The sequence below is a fragment of the Oncorhynchus mykiss genome, chromosome 28 (genome assembly GCF_057628025.1).
Source record: "Oncorhynchus mykiss isolate SJ-2025 chromosome 28, ASM5762802v1, whole genome shotgun sequence".
NCBI classification, from domain to species: domain Eukaryota; kingdom Metazoa; phylum Chordata; class Actinopteri; order Salmoniformes; family Salmonidae; genus Oncorhynchus; species Oncorhynchus mykiss.
The window spans coordinates 39,358,871-39,377,500 of NC_143049.1; the positions used below are offsets into that span (position 1 = coordinate 39,358,871).

The window sequence follows — 18,630 nt, forward strand, 5'->3', positions numbered from 1 at the left end:
AGATATGTATAGTGGTAAGGATACCATATACAGGGTCAGTTCTAGTACCATATTTACAACGTGCAGGGATACTGGAGTGATGGAGGTAGATACGTATAGTGGTAAGGATACTATATACAGGGTCAGTTCAGTACCATATTTACAACGTGCAGGGATACTGGAGTGATGGAGGTAGATACGTATAGTGGTAAGGATACCATATACAGGGTCAGTTCTAGTACCATATTTACAACGTGCAGGGATACTGGAGTGATGGAGGTAGATACGTATAGTGGTAAGGATACTATATACAGGGTCAGTTCAGTACCATATTTACAACGTGCAGGGATACTGGAGTGATGGAGGTAGATACGTATAGTGGTAAGGATACCATATACAGGGTCAGTTCTAGTACCATATTTACAACGTGCAGGGATACTGGAGTGATGGAGGTAGATACGTATAGTGGTAAGGATACCATATACAGGGTCAGTTCTAGTACCATATTTACAACGTGCAGGGATACTGGAGTGATGGAGGTAGATACGTATAGTGGTAAGGATACCATATACAGGGTCAGTTCAGTACCATATTTACAATGTGCAGGGATACTGGAGTGATGGAGGTAGATACGTATAGTGGTTAGTATACCATATACAGCGTCAGTTCAGTACCATATTTACAACGTGCAGGGATACTGGAGTGATGGAGGTAGATACGTATAGTGGTAAGGATACCATATGCAGGGTCAGTTCAGTACCATATTTACAACGTGCAGGGATACTGGAGTGATGGAGGTAGATACGTATAGTGGTAAGGATACTATATACAGGGTCAGTTCAGTACCATATTTACAACATGCAGGGATACTGGAGTGATGGAGGTAGATACGTATAGTGGTAAGGATACCATATACAGGGTCAGTTCTAGTACCATATTTACAACGTGCAGGGATACTGGAGTGATGGAGGTAGATACGTATAGTGGTAAGGATACCATATACAGGGTCAGTTCTAGTACCATATTTACAACGTGCAGGGATACTGGAGTGATGGAGGTAGATACGTATAGTGGTAAGGATACTATATACAGGGTCAGTTCAGTACCATATTTACAACGTGCAGGGATACTGGAGTGATGGAGGTAGATACGTATAGTGGTAAGGATACTATATACAGGGTCAGTTCAGTACCATATTTACAACGTGCAGGGATACTGGAGTGATGGAGGTAGATACGTATAGTGGTAAGGATACCATATACAGCGTCAGTTCTAGTACCATATTTACAACGTGCAGGGATACTGGAGTGATGGAGGTAGATACGTATAGTGGTAAGGATACCATATACAGGGTCAGTTCTAGTACCATATTTACAACGTGCAGGGATACTGGAGTGATGGAGGTAGATATGTATAGGGGTAAGGATACTATATACAGGGTCAGTTCAGTACCATATTTACAACGTGCAGGGATACTGGTGCACCGGGTACCGCCTGCCGTGCCAGAAGCAGAGAGAATAGTCTAGGACATGGGTGGTTGGAGTTTTTAACGATTTACCTTCCTCTGACACCGCCTGGTATAGATGTCCTGGATGGCAGGGAGATCGGCCCCAGTGATGTACTGGGCTGTCCACACCACTTTCTGTAGCGCCATGGGATCGAAGGCGGTGTTGTTGCCATACTAGGCAATGATGCAGACAGTCAAAATGCTCTCAACGGTGCAGCTGTAGAACTTTTTGAGGTGCCCATGACAAACTTTTTCAACCTCCTGAGGGGCAAGATGCGCTGTCGTGCCAAACTTGATGATGGTGTTGGAGTCGTGGTTGGCCACGCAGTTGTGGGTGATTAGGAAGGGACTAAGTACACACTCCTGTGGAGCCCCTGTGTTGAGGGTCAGCGTGGCAAAGGTAATATTGCCTACCCTCACACCTGGGGTCGGCCCGTCGGGAAGTCCAGGATCCAGTTGCAGAGGGAGGAGTTCAGACCCAGAGTCCTAAGCCTGGTGACGACTTTGGAGGGGTTGAACTCTGAGCTGTAGTCAATGAACAGCATTCTCACATAGGTATTTTTTTTATCTAGATGGGTGAGGGCAGTGTGGAGAGAGCAAATGAGATTGCGTCATCTATGGATCTGTTGGGGGGGGGTATGCAAATTGGAGTGGGTCTAGGTTGTCTGGGAAGGTGGGGTTAATGTGTGCTATAACCAGCCTCTCAAAGCACTTCCTGATTACAGATGTGAGTGCTACAGGGTGGTAGTCATCGTGGCATGAAGCCTTAAGAGTTATTTGGAACAGGGATGATTGTGGTCATCTTAAAACATGTGTGGATTACAGACTTGGACAAGGAGAGGTTGAAAATGACCGTGAATATGCCTGCCAGCTGTTCTGCGCATGCTCTGTGGTTTGAAGAAAATAAAACATGTTTTATCCATTGTAGAATAAGACATCAAAACTATGAAATAACATATATGTAATCATGTAGTAACCGAAGAAGTGTTAAACAAATCAGAATATATTTTATATTTGAGATTCTTCAAAGTAGCCAGCCTTTGACTTGATGGCAAGTCAACCATCCTCTTTTTATTTTTATTAGTTTAACACTTTTTTGGTTACTACATGATTCCATATGTGTTATTTCATAGTGTTGATGTCTTCACTATTATTCCACAATGTAGAAAATAGTAAAAAATTATGAAAACCCCTTGAATGAGTAGCTGTGTCCAAACATTTGTCTGGTTTGAAAGTATTCAGACCCATTGACTTTTTAAAACATTTTACAGCCTTATTCTAAAATGGATAAAAACATGTTTTATTTTCTTCAACCCACAGGCAAACTGTTGTTGTTTTTATTGTTACAAATGTATTACAAATAAAAAGCTGAAATATGACTTTGCATAAGTATTCAGACTTTTTACTCAGTATTTTGTTGAAGCACCTTTGGTAGTTATTTCAGCCTCAAGTCTTCTTGAGTATGACTCTGATCTCTGGAGAGACCTGCAAATAAGCTGTGCAGCAATGCTCCTCATCCAACCTTACAGAGCTTGAGAGGATCTGCAGAGAAGAATGGGCGACTCTGGAATGCTGGCCTTCTAGGCAGATTTGCAAAGAAAAAGCCATATCTCAGACTGGCCAATAAAAATAAACGATTAAGATGGGCAACAGAACACAGACACTGGACAGAGGAACTCTGCCTAGACAGCATCTCGGAGTCACCTTTTCACTGTTGTTGTTGAGACTGGTGTTTTGCGGGTACTATTTAATGAAGCCGCCAGTTGAGGCATCTATTTCTCAAACTAGACACTAATGTACTTGTTCTCTTGCTCAGTTGTGCACCGGGGCCTCCTACTCCTCTTTCAATTCTGGTTGGAGCCAGTTTGCTCTGTTCTGTGAAGGGAGTCGTACACAGCTTATAGGCAATTTCTCGCATGGAATTGCCTTCATTTCTCAGAACAAGAATAGACTGGCGAGTTTCAGAAGAAAGGTCTTTGTTTCTGGCCATTTTGAGCCTGTAATCGAATCCACAAATGCTGATGCTCCAGATACTCAACTAGTCTAGAGAAGGCCAGTTTTATTGCTTCTTTAATCAGGACAACAGTTTTCAGCTGTGCTAACATAATTGCACAAGGGTTTTCTATTGATCAATTAGCCTTTTAAAATTATTAACTTGGATTAGCTAACACAACGTGCCATTGGAACACAGGAGTGATGTTTGCTGATAATGGGCCTCTGTACGCCTATGTAGATATTCCATAAAAAAATCTGACGTTTCCAGCTACAATAGTCATTTACAACATTAACAATGTCTACACTGTATTTCTGATCAATTTTATGTTATTTTAATGGACAATTTTTTAACATTTTCTTTCAAAAACCATTTTGAAGTGACCCCAAACTTTTCAACAGTAGTGTATATATACTTAAGGATGCTTAAAGCGTTGTCTGTGAGTAATTAGATATTTTTTAGTTTAGGGAACATGGGAACAGTCTGAACAACAATAAGCCTATCCTTCAACAGCTCTCATCTCAGTCGTAGCCATGTAAATATGTAGTGTATATATGAATATGATATGATATAATGTAGTGTAAATATGAAAGATGTGATTTATCATATTTTCCTTTTTTTTTTATGTTTGAAAAAGAGACAATGTGTTTGTACTGACTGGTTGCCTGTCCCTTCTCTCCCGTCCAGTACAATTCGTACGACCTGGAGTACAGTGAGGTCTACGACTACAGTGAAGGAGAAGAAGCCACTGAAACTGCCCCAACCGAAGGAGCCAAACCTGCACCTGAGGTAAAATACAAGATTCACACACACACACACACACACACACACACACACACACACACACACCCCAAATGGACAATGACTCCGTTCAATGAAGATGAGTCATACCTGTCTAATATCTAGCATAGCTCCAGATATAAGTATATCTATACTGTCTAATCCACAGTTAATACCATGTTCTAAAATGGTCATTACAATATTGCTATCACATCGTGGTGCTGACGTGGCTCAACGTTGTAGTGTGGATTTAACAGCATCGTTCCAAGCCCCTTTTTTTTTTTTAAATTCTTCTTCATCATCATCATCATCCCACCATTTTGTTTTTTTAAAACTGTTTCTTCTTCTTTTTCTTTGTTTTTGCTCTGTGCTGTCGTGTGATAGGCTGTGGACGTAGCTCCACCCGCTGAGAATCCTACAGACTCAACCGTTCCAATCCCGGTACGTTGGCATGCTTCTCTTTGTCTACGACGACGACACGTTATCTCTAAAGTAGTACTCTGTGTTGTCTCGTCTTACTAAAACTACTGAGTTTAACAGACTGTGTGTGTGTGTGTCCAAAAATAACACCCTATTCCCATAAATAGTGCACTACTTTTGACCAGAGCCTGCAGGAGACCATTTGGCGCTTGTCAAAAGTAGTGCACTATCTAGGGAATAGGGTAGCATTAGGGATGTATATTTAGGGTAAAGTAGTGTACTATGTAGGGAATAGGGTAGCATTAGGGATGCATATTAGGGTAAAGTAGTGCACTATCTAGGGAATAGGGTAGCATTAGGGATGTATATTTAGGGTAAAGTAATGTACTATGTAGGGAATAGGGTATTATTAGGGATCTATATTTAGGGTAAAGTAGTGCACTATGTAGGGAATAGGGTAGCATTTAAGACATAGACCACATCTTCATCTGAAGGAGGAAGGGGACCTCGGAGGACATCAAAGGAAGCGTTTGATGTGAAATGACAAAGATGGACCAATTTAAAGCGCGTTGGATTATTGCGACAGCTGAGCTGCCAGACAGAGGAACATCAAACGTTTTATGTGGTGGGTTGATGTATATATATGGAATGCTGGAACGCCTGCCAATACCACATGATGTGTGATACAACGACCTCACGTTATATTCTGCTAACGGTTTTCTTCTGGTGAAAGAGAGGCGGACCAAAATGCAGCGTGGTTATTTCTAAACATCTTTAAATAAAAGATGAAAATACGAACAATCTACAAAACAATAAACGTGAAAAACCGAAACAGTCCTATCTGGTGCAACAAACACAGAGACAGGAACACTCACCCACAAGAGACCTAAAGAATATGGCTGCCTAAATATGGTAGAGACAACGATAACCACCTGCCTCTGATGGAGAACCACTCCAGGCAACCATAGACCTACCTCGAATACTTAACTAAACACTATCCTATAAACTACAAAACCCCTAGACAAAACAAACCACATAAATCACCCATGTCACACCCTGGCCTAACCAAAATAATAAAGAGAACACAGAATACTAAGACCAGGGTGTGACAGTACCCCCCTGGGGTGTGACAGTACCCCCCCCCCACCAGGGCGTGACAGTACCCACCCCCCCCCACCAGGGCGTGACAGTATCCCCCCCCCCCCCACCAGGGAGTGACAGTACCCCCCCCCCCCCCCCCCCCCCCACCAGGGCGTGACAGTACACCCCCCCCCACCCCCCCCACCACCAGGGCGTGACAGTACCCACCCCCAGGGAGTGACAGTTCTGGTGAGAACGTTTCCCGTGTCCATACATTCCAATTTGGATACAATCAAATGGCCTGTGAATAATGAGACAGAGTAGTATTTGTATTCTCAAAGAGATTGCTTAAAGTATTTAGGCTTTCTACAAGCAGCTCGGTGGAATACAACACAGGTTGTCTTTATGTGGACGAGTCACCATCCAATTAATTCTTTTGGACTTTTGATTCTAAACTCACCATCCAATTAATTATTTTGGACTTTTGATTCTAAACTCACCATCCAACGAGTCACCGTCCAATTAACAAATGACAGTCCACAGTTGGCAATCTCCAAGTTAGATTACTAGACATTACAAAGATCAAAGAATAAACAGTCTTGGATGGTCTTCTTAATCTCTACAATCTTCCTTGGAGTCATCCGGACCCTGTGTGGCTTTTAGGCTGCATCCCAAATGATACCCTATTCATTATTGGGTTCTGGTCAAAAGTAGTGCACTTTGTAGGGAATAAGAGTGCCACATGTTTCTACAGTCCCCTTTTGATATCCATCAGAAACAACACTTCAATCTGATCTTGATATAAACTGAACTAGTAAAACTCTGCCTGCTAATGAATTGCGACCAACGGGATTCATAAAAACTCTACTAGTAAAATTCTGCCAGCTAATGAATTGCGACCAACGGGGCCGCATCCCATATCCTCTTTTTTTGTCTCCAATTTCTTGTAGTTTTGTATGGTCAATCAGGAATTCCCTGCTTCCTTTTATTTATCCTTCTTAGACATAACTAACGCAGGGAAATACTGGTAACTGGGTTATTCACCAACCCTTCACCCTCTTTTATATGCTGCCTACTTCTGGGGCCCATATTTACAAGTTATCCAAGACCTTTGAGTGCTGATCTAGGATTACTTTTATTTTTCAGATTATGGAGAAATAAGACAGGCGGGGACCATGTTTTAAGGTCACCTGACCTACTGACACGTAGCATCTGCATCAAACCAATGATGAATTAAATGTTTATTTTATTTTATTAGAAACATTAACCAATAGGTGAACTATTCCTCTCTCTAACCTCAACCCTCCATGTTCCCTCCCACTGCCTCCCCGCCCCCTCCTCACATCGACCAATCAGAACTACGACGAGGAAATAGTCGACGATTACGTCACCGGCGTGGAACAGGTCGACGCCGACCCTACGGCGGCAGCAGAAATCGGCTCTGATACCAAAGGTCCCGACCCCGGCGCGGAATCGTACGATTTTAAGGAGTACGATATGAAGGAATACGGTGATATTAAAGAGATTGATACGAAACAGACGTACGAGTACGGTGACTATGGCGACTACAGCACCGGCGAGGCCAAACCTACCTCCTTCCCAGCCTACGAGGATGAGTTTGGGCCGGGCGTACCTGCTGAGACCGACACAGATAGTAGTGTAAGTAGCATTTTATACTCATCCTGAATATACACATCTCAGAGACCAGTACATCTGAGTCTATGAGGCCTAACATAGAACCTAACATAGAACCTGAAATAGATGATAAACAAAAGTGAAATAAACAATAAAAATGAACACTGTAGCCATTTTGTTTCCAGTCCCACTGTCCCACTGTACATCTGAGTCTATGAGGCCTAACATAGAACCTACTCAGGAGCTACTGCTAAAGGTACACGATGCTACTGTTGGCTTGGGAGGAGTGTCTGTGTGATTAGGGATATGTACCACAGAGCGAGGCGTCGATACTGAATGGAGATACACATCTCACTTCGTAACGATCCCTCTTACTCTCTCTGTCTTTCTGAACTCCCTCACTCTCTCTCTCTCGTTCTCTCTCTCTCGCTCTCTCTCTCTCTCTCTCTCTGTGTCTGTCTTTCTGATCTCCCTCCCTCCCTCACACTCTCTCTCATTCTCTCTTTCAATTCAATTCAATTCAAGGGCTTTATTGACATGGGACACATATGTTAACTTTGACAAAGCAAGTGAAATAGATGATAAACAAAAGTGAAATAAACAATTAAAATGAACAGTAAACATTACACTCAAAGAGGCTCCGAAAGAATAAAGACATTTTGTTTCTAGTCCCACTGTAGCCATTTTGTTTCTAGTCCCACTGTAGCCATTTTGTTTCTAGTCCCACTGTAACCATTTTGTTTCTAGTCCCACTGTAGCCATTTTGTTTCTAGTCCCACTGTAACCATTTTGTTTCTAGTCCCACTGTAGCCATTTTGTTTCTAGTCCCACTGTAGCCATTTTGTTTCTAGTCCCACTGTAGCCATTTTGTTTCTAGTCCCACTGTAGCCATTTTGTTTCTAGTCCCACTGTAGCCATGTTGTTTCTAGTCTCACTGTAGCCATTTTGTTTCTAGTCCCACTGTAGCCATTTTGTTTCTAGTCTCACTGTAGCCATTTTGTTTCTAGTCCCACTGTAGCCATTTTGTTTCCAGTCTCACTGTAACCATTTTGTTTCCAGTCCCACTGTAGCCATTTTGTTTCCAGTCCCACTGTAGCCATTTTGTTTCTAGTCCCACTGTAACCATTTTGTTTCTAGTCCCACTGTAGCCATTTTGTTTCTAGTCCCACTGTAGCCATTTTGTTTCTAGTCTCACTGTAGCCATTTTGTTTCTAGTCCCACTGTAGCCATTTTGTTTCTAGTCCCACTGTAGCCATTTTGTTTCTAGTCCCACTGTAACCATTTTGTTTCTAGTCCCACTGTAGCCATTTTGTTTCTAGTCCCACTGTAGCCATTTTGTTTCTAGTCCCACTGTAGCCATTTTGTTTCTAGTCCCACTGTAGCCATTTTGTTTCTAGTCCCACTGTAGCCATTTTGTTTCTAGTCCAGCTGTAGCCATTTTGTTTCTAGTCCCACTGTAGCCATTTTGTTTCTATTCTCACTGTAGCCATTTTGTTTCCAGTCCTATTTCTCCCACAGCAGTGGCGGTCAGTACTGTTCAAGATGAGGGAGGACAATCACTTTTCCATGACCACGGCCTTATTTCTATTACAGCATATTGGATGACTGTCATTCATTTTCCATTCAGCCAGCTCAATGTAATAGTGATAAGTTTAGGTTACGACCTGATACTCTTTAATTTTTCCCCCTATACCAATCATGAGGTTGCTACAACCAAGCTTATGAATGAAAGGTTAACAACGTTTCATCATGAATTCTTCCTGTGTGAAGTCATTGTGTCAACAATATCAGGTGTCCAGGACCCTCGCTGTGTTCAGTTAGTTATGCACATCCCAAATGGCACCCTATTCCCTATATAGTGCACTACACATAGGGCCCTGGTCAAAAGTTGTGCACTATAAAAGGAACACAGTGCAATTTGGGATACATCCCCGTTTGTCATCTTCAGTGGCTTTGGAAAACTAACCAATATCATTCGGACCAAGACTCAAATTGTGGCTTCTTTACGAACCACATCTTGTGGTTAATATTTCCTACGTAGACTAAAAACACATTTAGCATTTAGCCTTAACAAATGTTCCACTACCAGGCACAGACAGGCACTCGGCATTTTGAAGGGGTCTGGATCTCTTCTTATCTCTTTTACAGCTGGAAGTGGTAGTGTATTTTAATTCTCTGAATCTCCTGGTGAAATGAGGACACCCGTTTTTGGGTAGGACGTCCCTTGCTGCCATGACTACTTCACCTCTGATTGGTTATAATTCACACTGCTGGTGTTTGTGACGTCAGCTTAGAACCTGGTGATGCTGCCACCACGCCTACAGAAGGATTTTCTTTGGGGAAATACTGACGTTTTTTCCCCGTGTTTGGTTGACAACTCGCAGATCTGTATTCTGATAGGATGGTCTCTGTGGTGTGTTTTCAGATTGGAGGAGGTAGATATGGCGGAGAGAAAGGAGAGAAGGGAGAACCCGCCATCATTGAACCCGTAAGTGGAAGGCAACACGTTTTATCACTGTTGTATAACTAGGTATCAGTGATGCATCAGCTAAAACCGGGGAGTTAACTTTGCCGTAAACATCATTTTCTGACGTCCTGCTTCAGCTCAGTCCCACTCTATGTTTCCCCGACTCATAAACATGACACGTTGTACAACCACTGGGTGTTATCACTACTGTATAACTAGTTATTATCACTACTATATAACTAGTTATTATCACTACTGTATAACTAGTTATTATCACTACTGTATAACTAGTTATTATCACTACTGTATAACTAGTTAGTATCAATTATCAGTATCAGTTAGTATCAATTCTATATAACTAGTTATTATCACTACTATATAACTAGGTATTATCACTACTATATAACTAGTTATTATCACTACTAAATAACTAGGTATTACTATATAACTAGGTATTATCACTACTATATAACTAGGTATTATCACTACTATATAACTAGTTATTATCACTACTATATAACTAGTTATTATCACTACTATATAACTAGTTATTATCACTACTATATAACTAGGTATTATCACTACTGTACAACTAGTTATTATCACTGCGATATAACTAGGTATTATCACTACTATATAACTAGTTATTATCACTACTATATAACTAGGTATTATCACTACTATATAACTAGGTAGTATCACTACTATATAACTAGTTATTATCACTACTATATAACTAGTTAGTATCACTACTATATAACTAGTTATTATCACTACTGTATAACAAGTTATTATCACTACTATATAACTAGTTATTATCACTACTATATAACTAGTTATTATCACTACTATATAACTAGTTATTATCACTACTGTATAACTAGGTACTACTGTATAACTAGTTATTATCACTACTATATAACTAGTTATTATCACTGCTATATAACTAGGTATTATCACTACTATATAACCAGTTATCACTACTATATAACTAGTTATTATCACTACTATATAACTAGTTAGAATCACTACTGTATAACTAGTTATTATCACTACTGTATAACTAGTTATTATCACTACTATATAACTAGTTATTATCACTACTATATAACTAGGTATTATCACTACTATATAACTAGTTATTATCACTACTATATAACTAGTTATTATCACTACTATATAACTAGTTATTATCACTACTATATAACTAGTTATTATCACTACTATATAACTAGTTATTATCACTACTATATAACTAGGTATTATCACTACTGTATAACTAGTTATTATCACTGCGATATAACTAGGTATTATCACTACTATATAACTAGTTATTATCACTACTATATAACTAGGTATTATCACTACTATATAACTAGGTAGTATCACTACTATATAACTAGTTATTATCACTACTATATAACTAGTTAGTATCACTACTATATAACTAGTTATTATCACTACTGTATAACAAGTTATTATCACTACTATATAACTAGTTATTATCACTACTATATAACTAGTTATTATCACTACTATATAACTAGTTATTATCACTACTGTATAACTAGGTACTACTGTATAACTAGTTATTATCACTACTATATAACTAGTTATTATCACTGCTATATAACTAGGTATTATCACTACTATATAACTAGTTATCACTACTATATAACTAATTATTATCACTACTATATAACTAGTTATTATCACTACTATACAACTGGTTATTATCACTACTATATAACTAGGTATTACCATATAACTAGGTATTATCACTACTTTATAACTCGGTATTATCACTACTATATAACTAGGTATTATCACTACTGTATAACTAGTTATTATCACTACTATATAACTAGGTATTATCACTACTATATAACTAGGTATTATCACTACTGTATAACTAGTTATTATCACTACTATATAACTAGGTAGTATCACTACTATATAACTAGTTATTATCACTACTGTATAACTAGTTATTATCACTACTGTATAACTAGTTATTATCACTACTGTATAACTAGTTATTATCACTACTATATAACTAGGTATTATCACTACTATATAACTAGGTATTATCACTACTGTATAACTAGTTAGTAACACTACTGTATAACTAGTTATTATCACTACTATATAACTAGTTATTATCACTACTATATAACTAGGTATTATCACTACTGTATAACTAGTTATTATCACTGCGATATAACTAGGTATTATCACTACTATATAACTAGTTATTATCACTACTATATAACTAGGTATTATCACTACTATATAACTAGGTAGTATCACTACTATATAACTAGTTATTATCACTACTGTATAACTAGTTATTATCACTACTATATAACTAGTTATTATCACTACTATATAACTAGTTATTATCAGTACTGTATAACTAGGTATTACTGTATAACTAGTTATTATCACTACTATATAACTAGTTATTATCACTGCTATATAACTAGGTATTATCACTACTATATAACTAGTTATCACTACTATATAACTAATTATTATCACTACTATATAACTAGTTATTATCACTACTATATAACTGGTTATTATCACTACTATATAACTAGGTATTACTATATAACTAGGTATTATCACTACTTTATAACTAGGTATTATCACTACTATATAACTAGGTATTATCACTACTGTATAACTAGTTATTATCACTACTATATAACTAGGTAGTATCACTACTATATAACTAGTTATTATCACTACTGTATAACTAGTTATTATCACTACTGTATAACTAGTTATTATCACTACTGTATAACTAGTTATTATCACTACTATATAACTAGGTATTATCACTACTGTATAACTAGTTAGTATCACTACTGTATAACTAGTTAGTATCAATACTATATAACTAGTTATTATCACTGCTAAATAACTAGGTATTATCACTACTGTATAACTAGGTATTACTGTATAACTAGTTATTATCACTACTGTGTAACTAGGTAGTACTGTATAACTAGTTATTATCACTGCTAAATAACTAGGTATTATCACTACTGTATAACTAGGTATTACTGTATAACTAGTTATTATCACTACTGTGTAACTAGGTAGTACTGTATAACTAGTTATTATCACTACTATATAACTAGTTATTATCACTACTGTGTAACTAGGTAGTACTGTATAACTAGTTATTATCACTACTATATAACTAGTTATTATCACTACTGTGTAACTAATTATTATCACTACTGTGTAACTAGTTATTATCACTACTGTGTAACTAGGTATTCATGATGTATCATCAACTGTACTCTGTCTCCACTCTGCCTGTAGATTTACTGCCGTCTCTGAATGCTAATGTATCCATGTTTCCCTCTCTCTTTTCTGTCTTCCCTCTCTCTTCTATCTGCCCTCTCTTTTCTCTGTCCTCCCTCTCTTTTGTCTGTCTTCCCTCTTTTCTCTGTCTTCCCTCTTTTGACTGTCTACCCTATTTTCTCTGTCTTCCCTCTTTTCTCTGTCTTCCCTCTTTTGTCTGTCTACCCTATTTTCTCTGTCTTCCCTCTTTTCTTTGTCTTCTCTCTTTTGTCTGTCTACCCTATTTGCTCTGTCTTCCCTCTTTTCTCTGTCTTCCCTCTTTTGTCTGTCTTCCCTATTTCCTCTGTCTTCCCTCTTTTGTCTGTCTTCTCTCTTTTGTCTGTCTTCCCTCTTTTCTCTGTCTTCCCTCTCTTTTCTCTGTCTTCCCCCCATTTTCTCTGTCTTCCCCCTCTTGTATCTGTCTTCCCCCTATTGTATCTCTCTTCCCTCTCTTTCTCTGTCTTCCCTCTCTTTTCTCTGTCTTCCCTCTCTTTTCTCTGTCTTCCCTCTTTTCTCTGTCTTCACTCTTTTCTCTGTCTTCCCTCTTTTGTCTGTCTTCCCTATTTTCTCTGTCTTCCCTCTTTTCTCTGTCTTTCCTCTTTGCTCTGTCTTCCCTCTCTTTTCTCTGTCTTCCCCCTCTTTTCTCTGTATTTCATCTCTTGTATCTGTCTTCCCCCTCTTTTATCTGTCTTCCCTCTCTTTCTCTGTCTTCCCTCTCTTTTCTCTGTCTTCCCTCTCTTTTCTCTGTCTTCCCCCTCTTTTCTCTGTCTTTCATCTCTTCTATCTACCCTCTCTTTTGTCTGTCTTCTCTCTCTTTTCTCTGTCTTCCCCATCTTTTCTCTGTCTTTCATCTCTTCTATCTACCCTCTCTTTTCACTGTCTTCCCTCTCTCTTCTCTTTCTTCCCTCTCTTTCACTGTCTTCCCTCACTTTTCTCTGTCTTCCCTCTCCTTCACTGTCTTCCAGGGGATGCTGATTGAAGGACCCCAAGGAGGCCCCGGCCAAGCTGTGAGTATCACGTTCTCTCTTTGCCTCCCTCTCTCCCAGACCTACTCTCTCTCTTTGCCTCCCTCTCTCCCAGACGTACTCTCTCTCTCTCTTTGCCTTCCTCTCTCCCAGACCTACTCTCTCTCTTTGCCTCCAGAGAGAGAGAGAGAGAGAGAGAGAGAGAGAGAGAGAGAGAGAGAGAGAAGCTTTGTCTCTCTAAGGTTGACAAATTAAATGTGGTAGCAGTTTGGTAAGCTAGCTCTGCTGTAGTTAATGTGTATGTGTGCGTTCGCAGGGCTTGCCCGGTGCCCCAGGCTCCCAGGGTGCCCCTGGCCCACATGGAGACCACGGTGACAGGGTAAGTGAGCTGTCGCTGCTCAGGAACTCCCTTTGCACTTCCTGCTGTTGGAAATAGGTCATTCTCTCATTACCCACCACTTCCTTTAACTCTCTGACTCTCATTTTAACCCATCACTATAGCAACATATGCAACTCAACAGTGTATTTATAGCTACCACAGCAAATAGTGTAAAGGCTATTCAGAGTGTGGTTGGAGAACTCTGGCTCATAGAATATACAACTCAACCCTCATAGAATATACAGTAGAACCCTCGTAGAATATACAGTACAACCCTCGTAGAATATACAGTAGAACCCTCGTAGAATATACAGTACAACCCTCGTAGAATATACAGTAGAACCCTCGTCGAATATACAGTAGAACCCTCGTAGAATATACAGTAGAACCCTCGTAGAATATACAGTACAACCCTCGTAGAATATACAGTAGAACACTCGTAGAATATACAGTACAACCCTCGTAGAGAATACAGTACAACCCTCGTAGAATATACAGTAGAACCCTCATAGAATATACAGTACAACCCTCGTAGAATATACAGTACAACCCTCGTAGAATATACAGTAGAACCCTCAGCACATCAAACCAATACAACTATAGCGGTTTAGAAATACCAAAGAATGGAATGTTAAGGGAGATCTCAGTGAATGGAATGTTAATGGAGATCTCAGTGAATGGAATGTTAAGGGAGATCTCAGTGATTGGAATGTTAAGGGAGATCTCAGTGATTGGAATGTTAAGAGAGATCTCAGTGATTGGAATGTTAAGGGAGATCTCAGTAAATGGAATGTTAAGGGAGATCTCAGTGAATGGAATGTTAAGGGAGATCTCAGTGATTGGAATGTTAAGGGAGATCTCAGTGATTGGAATGTTAAGGGAGATCTCAGTGATTGGAATGTTAAGGGAGATCTAAGTGAATGGAATGTTAAGGGAGATCTCAGTGAATGGAATGTTAAGGGAGATCTCAGTGATTGGAATGTTAAGGGAGATCTCAGTGATTGGAATGTTAAGGGAGATCTCAGTGATTGGAATGTTAAGGGAGATCTCAGTGATTGGAATGTTAAGGGAGATATCAGTGAATGGAATGTTAAGGGAGATATCAGTGAATGGAATGTTAAGGGAGATCTCAGTGATTGGAATGTTAAGGGAGATCTCAGTGATTGGAATGTTAAGGGAGATCTCAGTGATTGGAATGTTAAGGGAGATCTCAGTGATTGGAATGTTAAGGGAGATCTCAGTGAATGGAATGTTTTAGTTTTTTTTGAGAGAATTCCAAGTGTGCAAAGCTTTTATCAAGGCAAAGGGTGCCTACTTTCAAGAATCTCAAATATAAAATAGATGTTGATTTGTTTAACACTTTTTTGGGGTTACTACATGATTCCATATGTGTTTTTTTCCTAGTTTTGATGTCTTCACTAGTATTCTACAATGTAGAAAATAGTTTTAAAAAATAAAGGAAAAACCCTGGAATGAGTACAGGTGTGTCCAAACTTTTGACTGGTACTGTATATTTGGGAGAATGTAGTTGTTAGACCCCTCAGGCCAAGTCCGACTAGTCTGTCTCCTTGGACCGTGGCTAATATAGCTGACTAATAATGAGTCAGCATTCCACTTACTTCACTGATTCTTAGATGACAGTCTATTCATAGCAACAGTATATTATGATAATGAAGACATTAGTTTAAAATAATAAACACAGTGTTTCAGACAAGACTGGTCTTGACAACAAGCCATCCATCTTGGTTTTACAAAGAAGAGAAGCCAGCAGGTATACCTATAAAGGAAGTCCTTTCTCTGTGTCCTTCTCCTTCGGCTGGGTTTGTAGTAGGGCCCCACACCTTCATACCACGGGGAGAAAAGAGGTCAATCAGCCACGGCTTGCTACTGCACCGGGGAGGAGAAGGAGAGGGAAGGGAGGAGAGGAAAGAAGGAAAGGAGGGGAGGAAGACCGAGGGGCAGGCCCGGGAAACCAAATAACTCGGATTACCCTCAACAACACATAGTTGTAGAACTACGTCCCTATTCCCTATTGGCCCGGGTTAAAAGTAGTACACTAAATAGGGCATAGTGTGCTATTTGGTCGCTGGCTGTTTTTTTTCTCTCTCGATGTCTCAGTTTCAAGGGGCCTTAAAGCCGACCTCAGACCCTCCAGCAGCACATCAAACAATGAGGCGCCCTTAGAGGGTCAATTGAACTTCTTTAAGGGCTGCACTGGATCCTGGTCTAAAGTAGTGCCCTATATCGGGACTCCGGTGGCATTTGGGACACAACCCAGGGACTGTGAATCTGAGGACATTTAGTTTGATTGATTGACACTGAATAAGTGGCCCCTCTTTAAGAATCTGTAGTGCGGGTTTGTTTTTTCTTCCTAGAATGTGGTGAATCGACCCTGTTTCCCTCTCCCCCCCCCTACACACACTACATTGTAAATTCTAAATAAGAATTTGTTCTTAACTGACTTGCCTAGTTAAATAAAAGTTAAATAAACATTTATTTTTTTTCATTACAAATAAATGGGAATAGGACAACTTGAGACCCAACCTTAGAATGCCCTCGAGGGAAGACACACCCACCAAGCCCACCTCAGCAGAGTCAAACGTCCCTCTCCCCTCCACTCTTCTCCCCTCCTCTCCCCTCCCCTCCTCTCCTCTTGACACACAAAAGCCTTTTTGTTCCAGTAAGAGCAGAATGCTCAGAAAATATTTGTCTGATCCCGGATCCCTCCACCCCAGTCCGTCGTTGCCTCTCCATTTCCTCCCAGGAGGAGTTAGCCTGACTGAGAATTGACAGGCGCATTGAAAGTGACCCGGTGCTGGTGGTTCTGAAGTTTGGGATTTTTGGAGAGAGTGCAGGGTCTCCCTAACACACATACACACACACATACACACACACACACACACACACACACACACACACACACACACACACACACACACACATACACACACACACACACACACACAAACACACACACTATACCCTTATCCTTTGATCAGCACGTTTCTCACATAACCGACCCCGCACCCCTCGCCTCCTCTCTCCCCACCCAATGTATATATACAGTGCCTTGCGAAAGTATTCGGCCCCCTTGAACTTTGCGACTTTTTGCCACATTTCAGGCTTCAAACATAAAGATTGTGAAGAATCAACAACAAGTGGGACACAATCATGAAGTGGAACGACATTTATTGGATATTTCAAACTTTTTTAACAAATCAAAAGCTGAAAAATTGGGCGTGCAAAATTATTCAGCCCCTTTACTTTCAGTGCAGCAAACTCTCTCCAGAAGTTCAGTGAGGATCTCTGAATGATCCAATGTTGACCTAAATGACTAATGATCATAAATACAATCCACCTGTGTGTAATCAAGTCTCCGTATAAATGCACCTGCACTGTGATAGTCTCAGAGGTCCGTTAAAAGCGCAGAGAGCATCATGAAGAACAAGGAACACACCAGGCAGGTCCGAGATACTGTTGTGAAGAAGTTTAAAGCCGGATTTGGATACAAAAAGATTTCCCAAACTTTAAACATCCCAAGGAGCACTGTGCAAGCGATAATATTGAAATGGAAGGAGTATCAGACCACTGCAAATCTACCAAGACCTGGCCGTCCCTCTAAACTTTCAGCTCATACAAGGAGAAGACTGATCAGAGATGCAGCCAAGAGGCCCATGATCACTCTGGATGAACTGCAGAGATCTACAGCTGAGGTGGGAGACTCTGTCCATATCAATCAAATGTATTTTATATAGCCCTTCGTACATCAGCTGATATCTCAAAGTGCTGTACAGAAACCCAGCCTAAAACCCCAAACAGCAAGCAATGCAGGTGAAGAAGCACAACTTTTTGGCAACAATGCAAAACGTTATGTTTGGCGTAAAAGCAACACAGCTCATCACCCTGAAAATACCATCCCCACTGTCAAACATGGTGGTGGCAGCATCATGGTTTGGGCCTGCTTTTCTTCAGCAGGGACAGGGAAGATGGTTAAAATTGATGGGAAGATGGATGGCGCCAAATACAGGACCATTCTGGAAGAAAACCTGATGGAGTCTGCAAAAGACC

At 39.9% G+C, this 18,630-nt stretch overlaps 1 protein-coding gene across 6 annotated transcripts in view; it reads left to right on the forward strand.

Moving 5' to 3' along the window:
- LOC149971180 (collagen alpha-1(XI) chain-like) overlaps positions 1 to 18,630 on the forward strand; it is a 222,638-nt gene that overhangs the window by 102,110 nt on the left and 101,898 nt on the right. For all 6 annotated transcript variants that reach the window (XM_090225280.1, XM_090225284.1, XM_090225279.1 and 3 more), the window contains exons 6-11: positions 4,167 to 4,268; positions 4,644 to 4,700; positions 7,116 to 7,418; positions 9,820 to 9,882; positions 14,184 to 14,225; positions 14,500 to 14,562. In XM_090225280.1, coding sequence (XP_090081406.1) covers positions 4,167 to 4,268; positions 4,644 to 4,700; positions 7,116 to 7,418; positions 9,820 to 9,882; positions 14,184 to 14,225; positions 14,500 to 14,562 — 630 coding nt within the window. The remainder of the gene's footprint in view (positions 1 to 4,166; positions 4,269 to 4,643; positions 4,701 to 7,115; positions 7,419 to 9,819; positions 9,883 to 14,183; positions 14,226 to 14,499; positions 14,563 to 18,630) is intronic.